General features: G+C 45.6%; 1 protein-coding gene across 1 annotated transcript in view; it reads left to right on the top strand.

Moving 5' to 3' along the window:
• Positions 1 to 17731, top strand: part of LOC133214218 (urea transporter 2-like) — a 34970-nt gene extending 17239 nt beyond the window's left edge. Inside the window, exons 2-9 of the mRNA XM_061356955.1 lie at positions 1035 to 1226; positions 4487 to 4676; positions 5135 to 5263; positions 7313 to 7505; positions 8555 to 8702; positions 14950 to 15084; positions 15592 to 15641; positions 17023 to 17731. Of these exons, the coding sequence (XP_061212939.1) occupies positions 1061 to 1226; positions 4487 to 4676; positions 5135 to 5263; positions 7313 to 7505; positions 8555 to 8702; positions 14950 to 15084; positions 15592 to 15641; positions 17023 to 17292 (1281 nt within the window). The 5' untranslated portion in view covers positions 1035 to 1060 and the 3' untranslated portion in view covers positions 17293 to 17731. The remainder of the gene's footprint in view (positions 1 to 1034; positions 1227 to 4486; positions 4677 to 5134; positions 5264 to 7312; positions 7506 to 8554; positions 8703 to 14949; positions 15085 to 15591; positions 15642 to 17022) is intronic.

Below are 17731 nucleotides of genomic sequence, written 5' to 3'. Positions count from 1 at the left end.
ATTCCACCATGAGGTGGTGCCCATATTCCACGAAACACGGAACAAGCCCTTCACAACACACTCTGCTTTTGGGCAACACCCAGAAATGCAGTCACACTTCCCCAAAATCCTTGGAGCAAAGCCACAGAGCTGCTGATGCCAGACCCCCTCAGAGAGCAGGGTGACATTATTGCAAGTGTACCCGCAGTGTAGTGCACCAGCATGCAGTGTGATGTGTTTTCTCTCAAGAGTTTATATCTTAATGGACATTTTATAATGAACAGGGCCCTGCAATTGTAATTGGGAGGTTAATGAACCCCTTACTCCTGCGGGATATTCACCTACTAACTAAAGAACACAGCACTAAGCCAAGGTGCTTAATCTTTGTCTAAAGTCATATGTGAGTGCTGATCTTATGTGAGTTTGCTATGATACTGTCTATGAAAAGCAGATGTGGAATGATGAGCACGGAAAAGCCAAAGATTTGCTATGCTATATGAAGGCACTAGCTCAAAATGCCAAAGGGATACAGCTTCATCCTCTCCTCTAGTATTTTCTTGTCTCCTGCTGTCTTCTACTGTACTGGCAATCGACATTGGAGCTTCCCTCCAGCTCTCTGCCAGCCGAACATCAGCAGGATCTCCCCTCAGTAGCTGCCAACACCAATTATCCTTGGCCAAGCAGCACTGGTCAGTATCTAGGTATCACTCAGTTACTTGGCAAATGCTGTGTCTCCCATCCAATTAGCAGCTTGTCACAGCCTGTATCAGGAGCTGGAGTGAGCATGGGGGCTGCAGGGCACCTATGCCACATCCTTCTTAACCCTGCAGCTCTGTGCCACAGCTCCATGGCAACAATGGGTTATTGCTTGGTCCTCAGCCTCAAGAAGACACAACACTGCCCTGGGCAGCAGCACACACCACCCCAGCAGCAGTTCAGGCAGGTCTCTTCTCCATGAAAAACCCTTTAAATAAGTTTGTATCACTGTGGGGCTCCAAAGTACAACAGAGAGTTGCCAAAAGGTTTTTCTAACACATGGTCTTTGTGATTTACAGTTCCCTCTTAACACCACCCAACAGAGATGGAGCTTGGTGAGATTGTTGTGGCAGAACATCCCAGTGAGAAACAGTTGTACACAGAGCAGAAGTCAAACACCAAGGACCTGCTGGGGAGAAGCAGAAATTGGCTCTACAAAGTTTTTGGGTATCTCACGGGAGAAATGAAGGAATTTGGAGAGTGGATGAAAAGTAAGTACAGGGATGTGACTGAGGCTCTCTGACTAGCAAGATCTAGCTGGTAACATTTAGTTGCTGGAGCACCAGATGAGGGGCTGCTTCATCCCCCTGAGGCAAAGCAGAGTCAGCGTGGTCTGAGCTCACTGCAAACTTCTGGACTTTTAACCCAAATCATTTCATGGGAAGAGAATCTCACTGCATCCTCTAAGCCATTACCAGGTCTGCATGCAAAACTCAGCATAGGCAAAAGATGTCTTTTACACTTAATCAGTTCTGTGTCATTAGTATCATGTTCCTTACAGCAGTGCCTGGAATCACACATCAGGGCTGGGGATTTAGTCTTGTTTGTATGTGCTTTTTGGATCAGCAGCTGTGTCCTCATCCAAGTGTGGGCTGAAGATGGGGATGTGCCTCTGGATTGTGTGGGCAAAGGCTCTTGTATTATCAGCCTTGGGGGAGTAATAAGCACTGTGGGTGTTACAATGCTATTAAAATACAAAGCAAGTACTGATCCCAAAGGTTTACTGGCCAGACAGGAACAGCACATGAGCAGGTGGTCTGTGTTACCCAGGATTATTAGGAATGCAGGGCTTTGAGAGACTATGTAAGCTTGTGAGTCCTCTGTCAAGGCTGGATTTGTTAGTGGTACAACTCCAGCAATGAGACAGAAATATGAGACCGCCACGTGCAGACAAGCTGTGCTGTGGCTGTCGTTGCTGGAGGAGGTCGGCTGACATGCCTCAAGACTATTTGGGAGCTCATCAGGCTAGCAATGTGATCCCCAGCCACATGGAAACATCTCCAACTGCTTTCTCTTTTCTCCAGTGGTCCACAGTTTGTAGAAAAGCTTTTCCTACTCAATGACCTGAAAAGCTTGGGCCACTGCCCTCTGGACCTGTTTGAATATTTACAATTAATACTTGTGTCTAAAACCAACCACATTGCTGATATATTTCATAGCTAAACAAAAAATATTAGTGAAAATTATTTTACACAGTCCTGGTCATTTTTATCTAAGGAACTTACTCCTCCGCAGTTGTAACTGCTTGGCTGTCCAACAGCACACAGCCTGAGGGATGCTTGTGAAGCTACCCCTCAACTTGCTCTCCAGCCCCTTGGGAAGGCTCTTCCAGGGATGCTGAAGAGATGCTGAATGATATCCTGCCCTTCAGAGATCCTCAATTTAAGCTACCCTCATCATAAAACAAAATTTAAGCCTTGACTGTAAATACAAGACAAGGAAATAGAATAGAAAGGAAAGGGAGAGGGGGAAGACTTTAGGAATAATCATCGCCCAGATTCAAAAAAGTAGTCTGGCACTTTATGCTGTGTCTAATTAACTATATAAATTACTAGAATTAATTTAAAATATTTAAGATGAAATCTGTGTATATACACATTGCATTAACATTTTGTACATGCAAGCAGCTCCTCTTTATTGTGCATTCACTATAATGCAAAGCAGCACAAAAATGGTTGCACCTTTCCCAGGAGCAGGCCAGAAAAAGACCTCAAGTCAATTTGCACTAGAAGAGCCAGCAGCAAAAGTTATTCAAGTGCTACAAGACCCTCCTCTACCCATAAAGATCATTAGGAGCACTGTACATAAGCGCCATCAGACAGGTGCCCTCAGCCCATACATATCTTTCCTCCCCCTGCACTCACATGAGGTACCCAAGCTTGGTGCCCATTTGCTCTGTCTGTGTTCAATAGTCTCTAAACATTCTCTAAAGATCAATAACTCTTTTCCATTTGGAAACATTTCTTTGGCCTGAGTACAGTCCAAGCTGTAACAACTAATTCTTGAATTCAGGTTCTTTGGTTATCAAAATCTTTAGACACCTCTGATGGCTTGACCTGATCTCCTATATAAGGTATAGCTCTGAGTTCTGGGTTGCTGACTTTCTCCCTGAAACACCAAATTGTTTCCTTTCAATATTTCCCTATCTATGTACAAGCTAGTTTCAATCTGTGCCTAAGACCCCCTCTGCACTTGAATTATAAACCAAAAAGGGCCTATCTCCTCATTCAATTTATAACAGTATATTTAGTGGTCTACCTGTGATCAGCAAGTAAGACTATTCATTTACCACCGTAAATAAGCCACTCTCCGGTCTTGTTTAACATATTCGTTGCTGACATGGACAGTGGGATTGAGTGCGTCCTCAGCAAGTTTGCCAATGACACCAAGCTGTGTGCTTCGGTTAATACACTGGAGGGAAGGAATGCTGTCCAGAGGGACCTTGACATGCTTGTGAGCTGGGCTGATGCCGAACTCATGAAATTTAACCATGCCAAGTGCAAGGTCCTACACCTGGGCCAGAGCAATCCCAGGCACAGCTACAGGCTGGGCAGAGAAGAGATTCAGAGCAGCCCTGCAGAGAAGGACTTGGGGGTGCTGGTCGATGAGAAAATGAACATGAGCCGGCAGTGTGCGCTTCCATCCCAGAAAGCCAACCGTATCCTGGGCTGCATCAAAAGGAGTGTGACCAGGAGGTTGAAGGAGGTGATCCTGCCCCTTTATTCTGCTCTCGTGAGACCTCACTTGGAGATTTGTGTACAGTTCTGGTGTCCTCAACATTAAAAGGACATGGAACTGTTGGAACAAGTCCAGAGGAGGGCCATGAGGATGATCAGGGGACTGGAGCACCTCCCATATGAAGATCGGCTGAGAAAGTTGGGACTGTTCAGCCTGGAGAAGAGAAGGCTGTGTGGAGACCTCATAGCAGCCTTCCACTATCTGAAGGGGGCCTATAGGGATGCTGAGGATGGACTCTTCGTTAGGGACTGTAGTGATAGGACAAGGGGTAATGGGTTAAAACTTAAACTGGGGAAGTTTAGATTGGATATAAGGAGGAAATTCTTTCCTGTTAGGGTGGTGAGGCACTAGAATAGGTTGCCCAAGGAAGTTGTGAATGCTCCATCCCTGGCAGTGTTCAAGACCAGGTTGGATGAGGCCTTTGGTGATATGGTTTAGAGCGAGGGGTCCCTGTCCATGGCAGGGGGGTTGGAACTTGATGATCTTAAGGTCCTTTCCAACCCTAGCTGTTCTATGATTCTATGATTCTATAAACTTTATAGCAGTGCCTAGTCCTTCCTTATTAAATTTTCAAGTGCCAGATGCAAAATATGCTCAGACAGAAATAAATCAGAGAGCATTTTTACAGTCCTGTTGGTACATCACCTCTGTTCTGTGGCCACAAAGTGACGGTAGAGATGTGCTTTGGTGAAATGATGGCTTGTCACCAGTGTCTTTATTTGATCTCCTCCAGATAAGCCCATGATGGTTCAGCTGGTGGACTGGATCTTGAGAGGGACCTCTCAGGTGATGTTTGTCAACAACCCTCTCAGTGGGCTGATCATTTTAGTGGGGCTTTTCATCCAGAGACCTTGGTGGATGCTCACAGGCTGTACTGGAACAACTGTGTCAACTCTGACTGCGCTGGTCCTCAGTCAGGACAGGTCGGTGGTACCTCATGTAAGGATACTTGATAAAAATTGATCATTATGGTATCAGGAACCCATTCATGTGTCATAACCCCACATTAGAGTACACTAGATACAGCAGACTGGCTTTCCTTATAGAAGCAGTTATACGTACAGAGCTGTGGTGCAGGAAGAGCTGGCCTGTCCCCATAACTGTCCGTCTTTGTGAGAGTTATCTCTTTCTGATAACTACTGTCACAACCATGTATCACATGGAGCCCCCTAGACCGTCATCACTGAACAGTCTCCAAGCTCTTCCCATCCACACAGCAGGGCACTGCAATATGGCACCAACCTTACTGCTTTTTTGTCCCTCCCCAACAGCCCTTTCACTGGGAGCAGGATACTTACAAAGTGCATTTCAGTGGGTCCCTGTGATGAGCCACACATGATTGCACAGCTTGTGACCTTGCAAACATTTCTTTTCATCACAGATCATCCATTGCAGCTGGACTGCATGGCTACAATGGGATCTTGGTGGGACTACTTATGGCTGTCTACTCTGACAAAGGAGATTACTACTGGTGGCTTCTTCCTCCTGTGACAGTTATATCAATGGCCTGGTAAGTGCCACTTCTCCTCCTAGGGATCTCCTCCTAGGGACAATTCTCAGAGAATGAAGAGTCTTGCTATATACAGCCTAAACACATTGGAAGTCCCCTACATCAGCATCTCCAATCATGGTGGCATTAGAAAGGGGCATTCACTGATACAAATTGTGTTGGCAGGAGGTTGAGTGCACAGACAGCACTGATTACAGCACACAGACAAAGCAGCTCTGCAAATAGTTCTGATCACCACAAATTCAGGGTGGATGTCATAGTGTCCAACATCAAAACTAATCCAGTGTTCTCCCTCAAGCTGAATACAATATTCCCCCTCTTTGATATGCAATCAGACATGAGCAAAAACTCATTCCTCCAAGTAACTCCAAATGCCAGACGAAGTCCTTTCAGGATTTAATTTGCCATTTCTAAATATGGACCCTAACAGCACTGCAGAATCTATTTAACAGTCTTAACTGAGATTATTTTAAGAGCCGTATTTTAATCATGGTCAGCAATAAGATGCAAGTCATTATTGCATTTCACTGCTTCTAAGATCAAATTTTGTTTATATTTTATGTCTGTAAGTCACTCTGAGAAGAGGTCAAACAATCCCTCAAGACCCAGGACACGTTGCAAAAATGTTTAGTTTGTCTTGCCTGACAGAATTCCTTCAGGCTTCTTGTTCAAACTTTCCTTCATTCTTTTAGTTCACAACACCCGAGCTGAAAGAATTTAAAATTGGGTATTTCAGTGATTTTTTTCAATAGATGTTTTGGATTTCAGCTTTACAAATCAGCAATTCCTTAATTGTTTTTTATTCCAAGAAGATGTGTAACTGGTAGAAGCTCTGTATTTCAGCACAAAAATTAGGATGCACTGTTTTCACTGAAGTCCTAAATTGTGGGGTTTTTTTTTCTTTTCCTACATCTACAAACAAGGAAATCTGTAAACTGCTCAAAGTTGTCACAAAAGAATAGGCTTCATTTGAGATTATACACGAAGAGCAAGGCATTTCTTCCACTGACAGTATCTACAAAATAGGACATAAAAAGTTGCTTTTGAAATGCCAAATAGTTTGGGTGGGGTTTTTTATTAGAACCAGCTTAATGGACACGAATATCTTTCTAGGACTCAAATGCAGTATCTTAAATAATTCAGATCTTTACATTGGATTTTTATAAACTGGGTGATGTTTGCTGCTACTTGGAGTTTGACCATAAGAGCTATTCAGCTCATTTGCATTAGAAAATCTTAGCTGGAAGCTGCAGAACACAGGCCATTTCCATCAAGGACAGGACCTGGCCGTTCATTTTTTTTCACAAGCTTTCTGGGCCCCTTAAAAACCAGTCATTATCTTGCCAATATGCTCCCACAAAGTCATTAATGCAGGACATGTACTTCAAGCAGAAATAAGGCAGTTTGGACATTTCCAAACTGACTTTTTTCACTTGAAATGCAGATCTTGTCAAGTTTAAATTCCAGGCTCTACAGTCAAGAAAATTTGGAAAAGTCATGGTATCTCAAAGTTTTCATGGTTTTTAGTACTCAGTATCTAAACATTTTGAGGGGGACCTCAAACACTGTACATGCTGGAATATAATGTGTTATGTTTCTTAAGAACTAAGCAGTTTTCAGAAAATACAATGTGATTTTAGGTGGTGCCTGGGCAGCACACAGTAACATCAGTCTCGTTGACATAAGCAGGAACATTAATCAAGGCATTCCCAAAATTTTCTCTTCTGTTTCTTGTTAGATTTTTTTACTACTAGCCAAACTACCAAAATACTGCTCTGGATGCATTTCTTCACTGACATCTTGAGCTGCACACTAACCACAGGTCCTGAGGGGAGAGTGTAGAGTTTGTACCATCCATGAATAGATGTGACAGTTGTTGCAAAAAGATGAACAGCATTCTACAGCTAATTGTCTGATGCATACTAATACGATGTTTCTAAAAGAAATGGTTTTGGCATGCATTTACCAGGGCTTATGGCTAAAGAGGTAGGCTGTTTCAGCACTATGTCAGTGAACAAGTTATACTTGTGTATCTTTTCCTGTTCTCAGTCCAATCCTGTCCAGTGCTTTGGGATCCATCTTCAGTAAATGGGACCTTCCTGTTTTCACTCTGCCCTTCAATATTGCGGTGACTTTGTACTTGGCAGCCACAGGACACTACAACCCCTTCTTCCCTACAACTCTCATCAAGCCTGTAGCATCAGTGCCCAACATCACCTGGTCTGCAATCAATGTGCCATTGGTAAGCTTCACTCCAACAAGGTTTTAGTATTTCATCAGAAAGGTGAGCATGAAGGCATTCAGCTCTGGATAACAATTTCACATGGGTCAGAATGGCTATGCAGTCAGTAACAGTTCACAGAAATGCATTACCCAGTTTAGTGAGCAGAGGACTGTGCCATAAAAGCGCCAGGGATGATCCTGGCTGATGCTGGAAGCCAAGGAACAGAGAGCATGAGCCTCTCACTCTGCCTAAAGCTGGACTCTCCCAAAACATGCCTCAAATGCTGTCATTATGGAAGCACATCTGGATATGCACTCCCACTGTCCAGATATGGTTAAAACAACATCAGCAAGGCAGTCAGTGGCAATATGAAAAGACAGAAGGAAAATCAGGATCTCAAAGAGACAGGACTCTTTTATACGCAGTCCCCTCAGGTTTAGTTCTAGTTCTGGAGAATCACCTTTCCAAAGCAGCATAAGGGTAACTGATAATGCTTCTTATTATATATAATAAACTCAAGTCAACCAGGCCCAGCATAGCATTACTTCTTGGGAAGTTTACTGTTTTTCTCCCTCATTAAAGTCAGCCAAAACCCACCACCACCACATCTGCCATATTACCATCCCAAAGGGAATAAAAGTCTGTCTTGGTCTGATAAGTGAACTAACTCTGGTTTGAAGGGCATGAGTGCCCACAATCACTCAGCAACCCAACTCAGAGCCAGGGGCCTTGCCTTGCCTTGCCTTGCCTTGTTGCCTTGCCTTGCCTAGCCTTGCCTTGCCTAGCCTTGCCTTGCCTTGCCTTGCCTAGACTTGCCTTGCCTTGCCTTGCCTTGCCTCGCTTTGCCTTGCCTAGACTTGCCTTGCCTTGCCTTGCCTTCTCTCCCCTCCTTCACCCTCCCCTCCCCCTCTCTCCTCTCCTCCCCCCTCCCCTCCCTCTCTCCCCTCCCCTCCTCTCCCTGTCCCTTCCCTTCCTTCAGTTCCTTTTCAGTCAATAGCTTGAACAAAATAACTGCTGTGTCCTTCACAGAGTTACAATAACATGCCCTTTTCTACTGGCTGCTGCAGCTCTTACGATCCATCCCAGTTGGCATTGGTCAAGTATATGGTTGTGACAACCCCTGGACTGGAGGCATCTTCCTTATTGCTTTACTCATCTCTTCCCCACTTATTTGTTTACATGCTGCAATTGGATCAACAGTGGGGATGTTTGCAGGTAAGAAAATTTACCAGAGTAATTTTTGTACCCAAGGTATCTTCACCCAAGCCATTATATGACTCTTTCCAGGCTTTACAGTTGCGTGGGCTTGGATGCACTTGGGACAACAGTGTCATTTTTGAAACTGTCTTTAAATACAGAAGACCTTACTAAGGTCACACCACATGGTGAAGGCAAGAACAGATTTCTTTAAGCTTTGAATTTGCTTTTAGATTTGTAACTCAGGCAGGTGGTTGGTTAATTCCACCTTGCTTAACCCTCCTGCCATCAGATGTTATGAGTCCCATGGAGATGTTGATAAAGAAACCTAGAAAAGCAGTTTCAGAACTGATCTCTTGCCATCACAAGTGTTTTAAAGTGGATGTCTGTCTCAGAGCTGATCAGTCAATTAAAAGAAAGCCACTTTCTACAGTGTAGTTCATTCCATCCTGCTGCAGGTTTGTAAAAATAGCTAAATGAATGCCATTGAAAATGGCCTGTTTCTCCACTAACCAGGGAAACAACCTAAAGAGAGATGAAATTAGGCAAGCTTAATGACACTTATGTGACTAATTGTAATAAAAAAATATGATGGGATAAGTGTAGTCAGAGACAACAACCTTCGAAAACGCACGGTCGTCCAACAGTAAGTTCTCTGTGCTCTGAAGCACATTGTACAAAATGGGAGCTGCCTTATGTTTGTGTTTTTAAACAAAACTATCCACAACTTGTATAGTTAAGATCATTTGGCAAGTTTTGTAAAGGTCTGACATTTAATCTAGAAGAGAAAGGTTGGGGAAAGTGTCTGGGGGTAAGCATAGTGGTGAAACAGGAGACAATATAGCAGGAAACATTAATCTTCAGAGTAACATAAAGGTATCATGTGTGCTACGTATTGTGCTCTCTGCGATTCTTGAAGCCTATGAGAAATCCTGCAGAAGTACCTGTGAGGTAAGAATTGGAGCAGACCCTCTGCTCCCATCCCAGTGGAGGATTTCCACAGCACTGATGGATTGACACCACCACATCTAGCAAAGATCACTGGGAAGAGATGGAAAACTCTGCTCACCCCCACAAAAGAAAGACACTCAGCTGTGCCTCTGATATTCAAGGCCAGGTTTGAGGTTTAAAACGTACAGAAAGCACAGATTTCTGAAGAAGGACAGCCAACTGGGAAGGTCCTTCTGCACTCTGGCTGGATTCTCCATCTGGGGGAACTAACTACAACACACTCAGTGCATAAGCAGAAAGTTTTGCCTGAAAGAAACCTTTGAGACTGGGCCAAATTCCAACCCAAGGGACATTACAATGCTCTGAGAGCTGGAGTACCTCTGCTCTGGAGACAGGATGAGACAGCTGGGCTGGTTCAGCCTGGAGGAGAGAACGCTCCTTAAGGGGAGAACTTAGAGCAGCCCCCGGTGCCTAAAGCAGCTACAGGAAACCTGGAGACGGGCTTTGAACAAGGGTCTGTAGGGACAGGAAAAGGGGAATGGCTTTAACATGCCAGAGGGGAGACTGAGATGAGTTCTTAGGCAGAAGCTCTTCCCTGTGATGGTGATGAGGCACTGGCACAGGTTGCCCAAGAAGCTGTGGCTGCCACATCTCTGTCAGTGTTCAAAGTCAGGTTGGATGGGGCTTGGAGCAACCTGGTCTAGTGGAAGGAGTCCCTGCCCATGGCAGGAGGCAGGAAGTGGATGAGCTTTAAGGTCCCTTCAACCCAAACCTTTCCATGATTATATGAGTCAGTTTCTGAGGTGAGTAGCTCGAGAGAGGATGCCTTGAACACCGGAGAGGGGGGAGATCGGCGTCCAGGAGCTCAACTCAGAGCGGCGAGAGCCACCGAGGGAGCCTCAAGTCCTCGACAGGACCTGCCCAGGAGCCGGCAGCTCAGCTGACGCGAGCAGGGACTCACAGGGGCCGGAGCCAGGAGCAAAGGCGCTAGCCCTGATTGGGTAAAAAGCTGCCCCAGGGAGCACGGCCGACCAGGAGCGTGGGGAACAGAGCTGGTCAAGGCAGTTTGCGCAGGATGGTGAGCACTCACCGCATGACCAGGGCCCGGTCTGGGAGCTCTGCGCTGGCTGCCCCGGTGGTGGCCACCGTAGGCACTCAGACAGAGCAGATGAGAGGGGAGGCTGCAGTGCAGACTTCAGGGTGTAGAGAGTGCCTGCACTGCTCTGGTGAGGGAAAGGTGCAAAATGGGCAGGGCTGCACTGGGTGCTCCCTGGTGGAGGTGCTGCTGCAGCAGGTGGCTGAGCTGCGGGAAGCTATTAATAGGCTACAAGATGTCAGGGTAGCTGAGAGAGAACAGGAATGCTTGCTCCCTGCCCAAACTGTGCAGAGTTCTCAAGCTTCTCCTGTAGCTCATGGAGGAAAGAAGGAGGTTGTTAGCTCTCAAAGCTGGGAATTGGTGACAAAAAACAAAAGGAGGAAAAGGACAATTAAAAGCAAGGAAGTTCCTCCTAAACCTGTTGCCCCCACGCAGAACCGCTTTGCTGTCCTGCAGGAGGATCATGAGGAAACACACTTGCGCCAGAAACAGCCAGCTGATGCACTGGTAAAGAAGATTTCTACTGGTGCTGCCAGGAAAAAGCGGCGGGTCGTAGTGGTAGGGGATTCTACTTTGAAAAGGACAGAAGCACTCATCTGTCGGCCTGACCTGGTCTCAAGGGAGGTGTGTTGCCGGCCAGGGGCACAGATCAGGGATGTGGCAGAGAGGCTTCCTGCTCTAGTAAGCCCCACGGACTATTACCCACTTCTGCTGATACATGTGGGTGCTAGGGATATAGATAGTAGTAGCCTGGGGAGCATAAAGAAGGACTACAGAGCCCTGGGAGAGGTGGTTAAGGGCTTGGAGCTCAGGTAGTCTTTTCGTCTATTCTCCAGGATACAGGGGAGGGCCTAAAGAAAGCTAGGAGGATTAGCCGGGTTAATAAATGATTAAAAGGGTGGTGTCACAGTCAGGGGTTTGGGTGTCTTGAACATGGGACCCAAGTTTGTAGGCCAGGTCTAGCAGGGGCTGGTGGAGCTGGTCCAAAAGAAGGGGAAGAGCAGTTTTGGTAGGAGGCTTGTCACACTGGTCAAGGAGGCTTTAAACTAGATGTGCTGGGGGAGGGGGGCATCATTCCATCCCAACACACCCAGTCAGTTGCCAGCACCTATAATAAATGCTCAGAGCAATGCAGAGATATTCTGGCTGCTCCAGCCAATGAGACAGCTTCATTTGGAGCTTGGCTCAGATGCCTCTATACAAATGCCCATAGCATGGGGAACAAACAAGAGGAATTAGAGATGTGTGCTCCTCTATGGGGTTATGATATTATAGGCATCACAGAAGCATGGTGGGTTGGCTCCTATGACTGGAGTGTTGGAATGGAAGGTTACAGACTCTTTAAAAAAAAAAGGCCTGGCGGGCGTGGAGGCGGAGTTGCCCTTTATGTTAGGGATAGGCTGGAGAGTATGGAACTCTGTCTGGGGACACGTGAGCAGTTAACAGAGAGCTTGTGGGTCAGGGTTAAAGGGAAAACAGGAATGGGAGACATTCTTGTGGGGATCTGTTATAGACCACCTGATCAAGAGGAATCTGCGGATGAAGCACTCTATAGGCAGATAGGAAAAGCCTCACGCTCAGAGGCCCTCATTCTCATGGGTGATTTCAACCACCCTGACATCTGTTGGAATGACGGTACGGCCCGGCACAAGCAATCCAGGAGGTTCCTCGATTGTGTGGAAGACAACTTCCTTCTGCAAGTAATAGAGGAACCGACACGGAGAGGTGCCATGCTTGACCTCATGCTCACCAACAGGGAAGGGCTCGTTGGAAATGTGACACTGCAGGACAGCCTTGGTTGTAGCGACCACGAGATGGTTGAATTTGAGATCCTTAAGACAGTGAGAAGAGCATGCAGCAAGATCAATGCCTGGTGTTCAAGAGAGCAGACTTTGGACTCTTCAGGAACCTGCTTAGTAAGGTTCCATGGGATATAGCCCTAGAGGGCAGGGGACTCAAGACTCTTGGTTGGTCTTCAAGGATCACCTGTTACAAGCTCAGGAGTGTTGCATCCCAACCAGAAGGAAGTGCAGCAGGAGGGCCAGGAGACCTCCTTGGATGGATAAGGAGCTGCTGAGGAAAATTCAAATGAAAAAAGAGTTTTATAGAAAGTAGAAGCAAGGAGAGGCGGCCTGGGAAGAGTACAGGGATGTTGTCCGGGAAGCTAGGGACCAGGTTAGGAAAGCTAAGGCCCAGTTAGAATTAAACTTGGCTAGGGATATTAAGGATAACAGGAAGGGATTCTACAGGTACATAGCAAATAAAAAACAGATTAGGGAGAACGTAGGCCCCCTCAGGAAGCTCTCAGGTGAACTAGCTACACAGGATTTGGAGAAGGCTGAGGTTCTGAATGACTTCTTTGCCTCGGTCTTCTCTAGCAAAGGCTCTGACCGCACCACCCAAGTCTTGGAAGGCAGATGCAGGGACTGTGAGAATGAAGACCTTGGGCCCACTGTAGGAGAGGAATTGGTTTGAGACCATCTTAAAAATCTGAACGTGCACAAGTCCATGGTCCTGATGAAATCCATCGGGGTCCTGAAGGAGCTGGCGAATGAAGTTGCTAAGCCCTGGCCATCATATTTGAAAAATCATGGCAGTCAGGTGAAGTTCCCAACGACTGGAAAAAGGGAAATATAACCCCCATTTTCAAGAAGGGGAAAATGGATGACCCGGGGAATTACAGACCAGTCAGTCTCACCTCTGTGCCTGGCAAAATCTTGGAGCAGATTCTCCTGGAAGGCATGCTAAGGCACATGAAAAACAACAAGGTGCTTGGTGACAGCCAGCATGGCTTCAGTAAGGGGAAATCCTGCCTGACCAATTTGGTGGCCTTCTATGGTGGGGCTACAGAACTGATGGACAGCGGTAAAGCAGTTGATGTCATCTACCTGGACTTGTGTAAAGCGTTCGACACTGTCCCACACGACATCCTTGTCTCTAAATTGGAGAGACATCAATTTGATGAATGGACCACTCGGTGGATAAAGAACTGGCTGGATGGCCGCACACAAAGAGTTGTGGTCAATGGCCCAATGTCCGACTGGAGAGCAGTAACAAGTGGTGTCCCTCAGGGATCAGTGTTGGGACCGGTCTTGTTTAGCATCTTCGTCGCTGACATGGACAGTGGGATTGAGTGCGCCCTCAGCAAGTTTGCCGATGACACCAAGCTGTGTGGTTCGGTTGATACACTGGAGGGAAGGAATGCCATCCAGAGGGACCTTGACATGCTTGTGAGCTGGGCTGATGCCAACCTCATGAAGTTTAACCATGCCAAGTGCAAGGTCCTACACCTGGGTCGGAGCAATCCCAGGCACAGCTACAGGCTGGGCAGAGAAGAGATTCAGAGCAGCCCTGTGGAGAAGGACTTGGGGGTGTTGGTCGATGAGAAAATGAACATGAGCCAGCAGTGAGTGCCTGCAGCCCAGAAAGCCAACCGTATCCTGGGCTGCATCAAAAGGAGTGTGACCAGGAGGTTGAAGGAGGTGATCCTGCCCCTTTATTCTGCTCTCGTGAGACCTCACTTGAAGTATTGTGTACAGTTCTGGTGTCCTCAACATAAAAAGGACATGGAACTATTAGAACAAGTCCAGAGGAGGGCCACGAGAATGATCATACCTCCCGTATGAAAATCAGCTGAGAAAGTTGGGACTGTTCAGTCTAGAGAAGAGAAGGCTGTGTGGAGACCTCATAGCAGTCTTCCAGTATCTGAAGGGGGCCTATAGGGATGCTGGGGATGGACTCTTCATTAGGGACTGTAGTGATAGGACAAGGGGTAATGGGTTAAAACTTAAACAGGGGAAGTTTAGATTGGATATAAGGAGGAAATCCTTTCCTGTTAGGGTGGTGAGGCACTGGAATAGGTTGCCCAAGGAGGTTGTGAGTGCTCCATCCCTGGCAGTGTTCAAGGCCAAGTTGGATGAGGCCTTGGGTGATATGGTTTAGAGCGAGGTGTCCCTGTCCATGGCAGGGGGGTTGGAACTTGATGATCTTAAGGTCCTTTCCAACCCTAACTATTCTGTGATTCTAAGTCTGTGAATATCAGAGCTCTAAAATGACAATCTTCATTTGATTCCATGCTTTCTGCATGTGAATGTTATATGAGTGTGAGCATTTATATTTGTCTAGATGTCACAAAGATGACAGATTCCCAGCAAGTGACGGGTCCTCCTGCAGATATCTGTCATGCATGACCTCACAGCCTTGCCTTTTGTCTTGCAGCTCTGAGCATTGCATCACCATTTGACAGCATCTACCTTGGCTTACACAATTACAACTGTGCACTCGCCTGCATTGCTATTGGGGGCATGTTCTATGCCCTGACCTGGCAGACTCATTTGCTGTCACTTGCCTGTGGTATGTATCTTGTACAAAAAGGGAAGGCATAAATTTATGCAGCCAGACTAGGAGTAATGGAGATTTAAAGTCAACTATCACTGCTGCAAAACTAAGTACTATGCAAGAGTGATTTCTGTGGTGGCATCAGCTTGGGTTTGCAAGCTAAAAGTGCAGAGAGGAGGGCCTTTAGGCCCTCATAACATACAGGAATTCTAGAAAGAGTGGAAGCACTGTTTTTGGAGTGCAAAAAAGAAATTAAAAGAAATGCCATCATCTCCTCCTCTCAACAAAACCATCTTCTTCATTCATCACCCATCTCTACAGAGCACATAGGATCAAATGTAAGTCAATAGAGCCAGATGCAGCACTGAGGCATTTGAACTTGATGAATTATAACTTTAACCATCACATCAGGTATTTGGGAGGATATTTTACTGTGCATTTGTACAATATTACTATTTTGCATTACTTCAGAGAGATGAACAGTATTTTCCTCACCTGAGTTGTCTGGGTTTCTTTTCTCAGCATTATTTTGTGCCTACTCTGGAGCAGCTCTTGCTAATGCCTTATCTGTGGTAAGTTTGAGGGAGGTGTTTTGGGCTCTTTTACTTGTTTGTTTTAACTGTATTCTGACTTGTTATGATACAGTGTTAAGGAAATGCCCCAAAATTCTCCATGTCAGTTTTGACATGAGAATGCTACAGACAGTGTCAGGTCTTGTACAAATGCTATGTCAGTTGAATTGTGCACTTCAGACTCTACAGCTCTTAGTAAGATTTTGAAGACCTTTGGAGCCTATTATCCACAGTGGGATTGTGCATGTCTATGTGAATTCCCTCAACAGTGTATGGTTTGAGATGCCATACTTAGCTCCAAGCAGTATTTTTGGACACATTTCAATGGTCTAAATTTTTTATTTTATTTTTTTTTGCTTTTTTCCAAGGTCTTTCTCCCATCCTACGCATAGATATTGTTTAAGTTTGATCTGGATATGAGAACTAAAATTAGGGGGGACTGAGCACATTTGGATAGATCAAGAAGTAGGTGAAGCAGATATGCCAAGATTTGCTTCTTAAGATCTGAGAGATAAAAGCAAAACCACATTTTAATAAAACTGATTTAGTAACTTAAAGGAAAAGTCAGAACTAGAAGCTGCATACCTTAAATGTATTCACCTGGCATGCACCCAGCACCATGTAGGTCCCTGCAGATGGGTTGCTTTGTTCATCATGCTTGCTTTTTAGATGCAGTATTAAAAAAAAGACATCTACTTTTTCTCCTTGTGATCCTACTTTTGGCAGACCCCAAGTCAAGTCAAGAGATAGGGTCACAGAGGAGGACTGAGGATTAGATGCAATTCCAGTAACACATGGGCATTGGTGATGGGAAATATGTGTGAATGGCACTCAGTACATGACGTTTTACAGGACAATGGAGGGTAGAGTTTGGCTCATTTATTAGAGAATATAGATGTTTATGAGTAAGCTGGATGTCTTGGCTTTCATTGCAGCCAGCTAATCTCTGGAGCCTGCTTCAGCTGCTTCATTATTGGTAACAAGTGCCGTTTAGCACCAAAGCTGCATCCCCAAAAGGACTGAGGTCTCCAATGTGGGATGTTTTATGTAGTCCTATCCATTTCAGATAAACTGGATACCTCTGGTGAGCTGATGTTTGGTAGCAGAGGAGCTTCCCAGACCTCCAGTGACCACAGGAACCAAGCTCACATGTGCTTCTGCCATGAAGCCACCCAACCTGAGCATTCTCCTCTGGATCCAAAGGGAGGATCATATATGGAAGGGTTCAGGAGGACATGTCCTATGTCACACTGTCCCCAGGGAAAGCACAGGTTCTCTCTGCTTCCAAGATTCAAGAATTTAGCAACAGATGGAAGTAAGCAAAGGGAACAGGCAAACGGAGGTACCAAAATGCACCTGTATGTCTGTCCTTTCCCCTCAGGTTGGGCTGCCTCTCTGCACGTGGCCTTTTTGCTTCTCTGCGCTCCTCTTTTTGCTGATAAGCTCAGACAACCCAGCCATCTACAAAATCCCTCTCTGCAAAGTCACCTACCCAGAAGCCAACCGGATCTACTACCTGAGAATGAAGAGAAGAGCCTCAGAGAGCAGGAGAGAAGAGCAGAAACGAAAGGAGCAGAAACCCTCCAACAACTCAAAAACAAACACAGGAGGGACCCCCCTGTGTACTCCCAAAATCCGCCATGCTTACTGATTTCAGATATACACAACTGTATAGTTTTGGTGTACCTTTTCAAATGCTAGCCAGGCATACCACAGCCACAAACAGCATCTTTGGCAGCATTCTGCAGGCTGGGGATTCAGCATCCCACAGACCGGAGGAAACATGATTTATCCCTTAGCTAAGCTTTCCCAAATGCGTTCATGTAACATAATAATAGCTGCCTTATCAATCCACATGCTGTTAACTTGAAAGTCACTTCTTATCAATAATAATTATAAGGATAGGTAGAAAAACATTAAAGCCAACAAGAGGCTGTATTTAATTTCAGATATGTAATTTAACAAAATAAATATGCTGAGAAAGCATTGGTATCTAATAATAATAAATAATGTAAGAACTATGTCAAGAGCTACCCTTCAAATTAAGAACATGTACCTTTGAAAGTGGAATAAACAGACTGATCTCTTCC

The sequence above is a fragment of the Neopsephotus bourkii genome, unplaced genomic scaffold, assembly GCF_033783945.1.
Source record: "Neopsephotus bourkii isolate Nb327-2 ecotype Australia unplaced genomic scaffold, CSIRO-AGI_Nbou_v1 NB_874, whole genome shotgun sequence".
NCBI classification, from domain to species: Eukaryota; Metazoa; Chordata; class Aves; order Psittaciformes; family Psittacidae; genus Neopsephotus; species Neopsephotus bourkii.
This window is presented reverse-complemented; position numbering and strand designations above follow the sequence as displayed.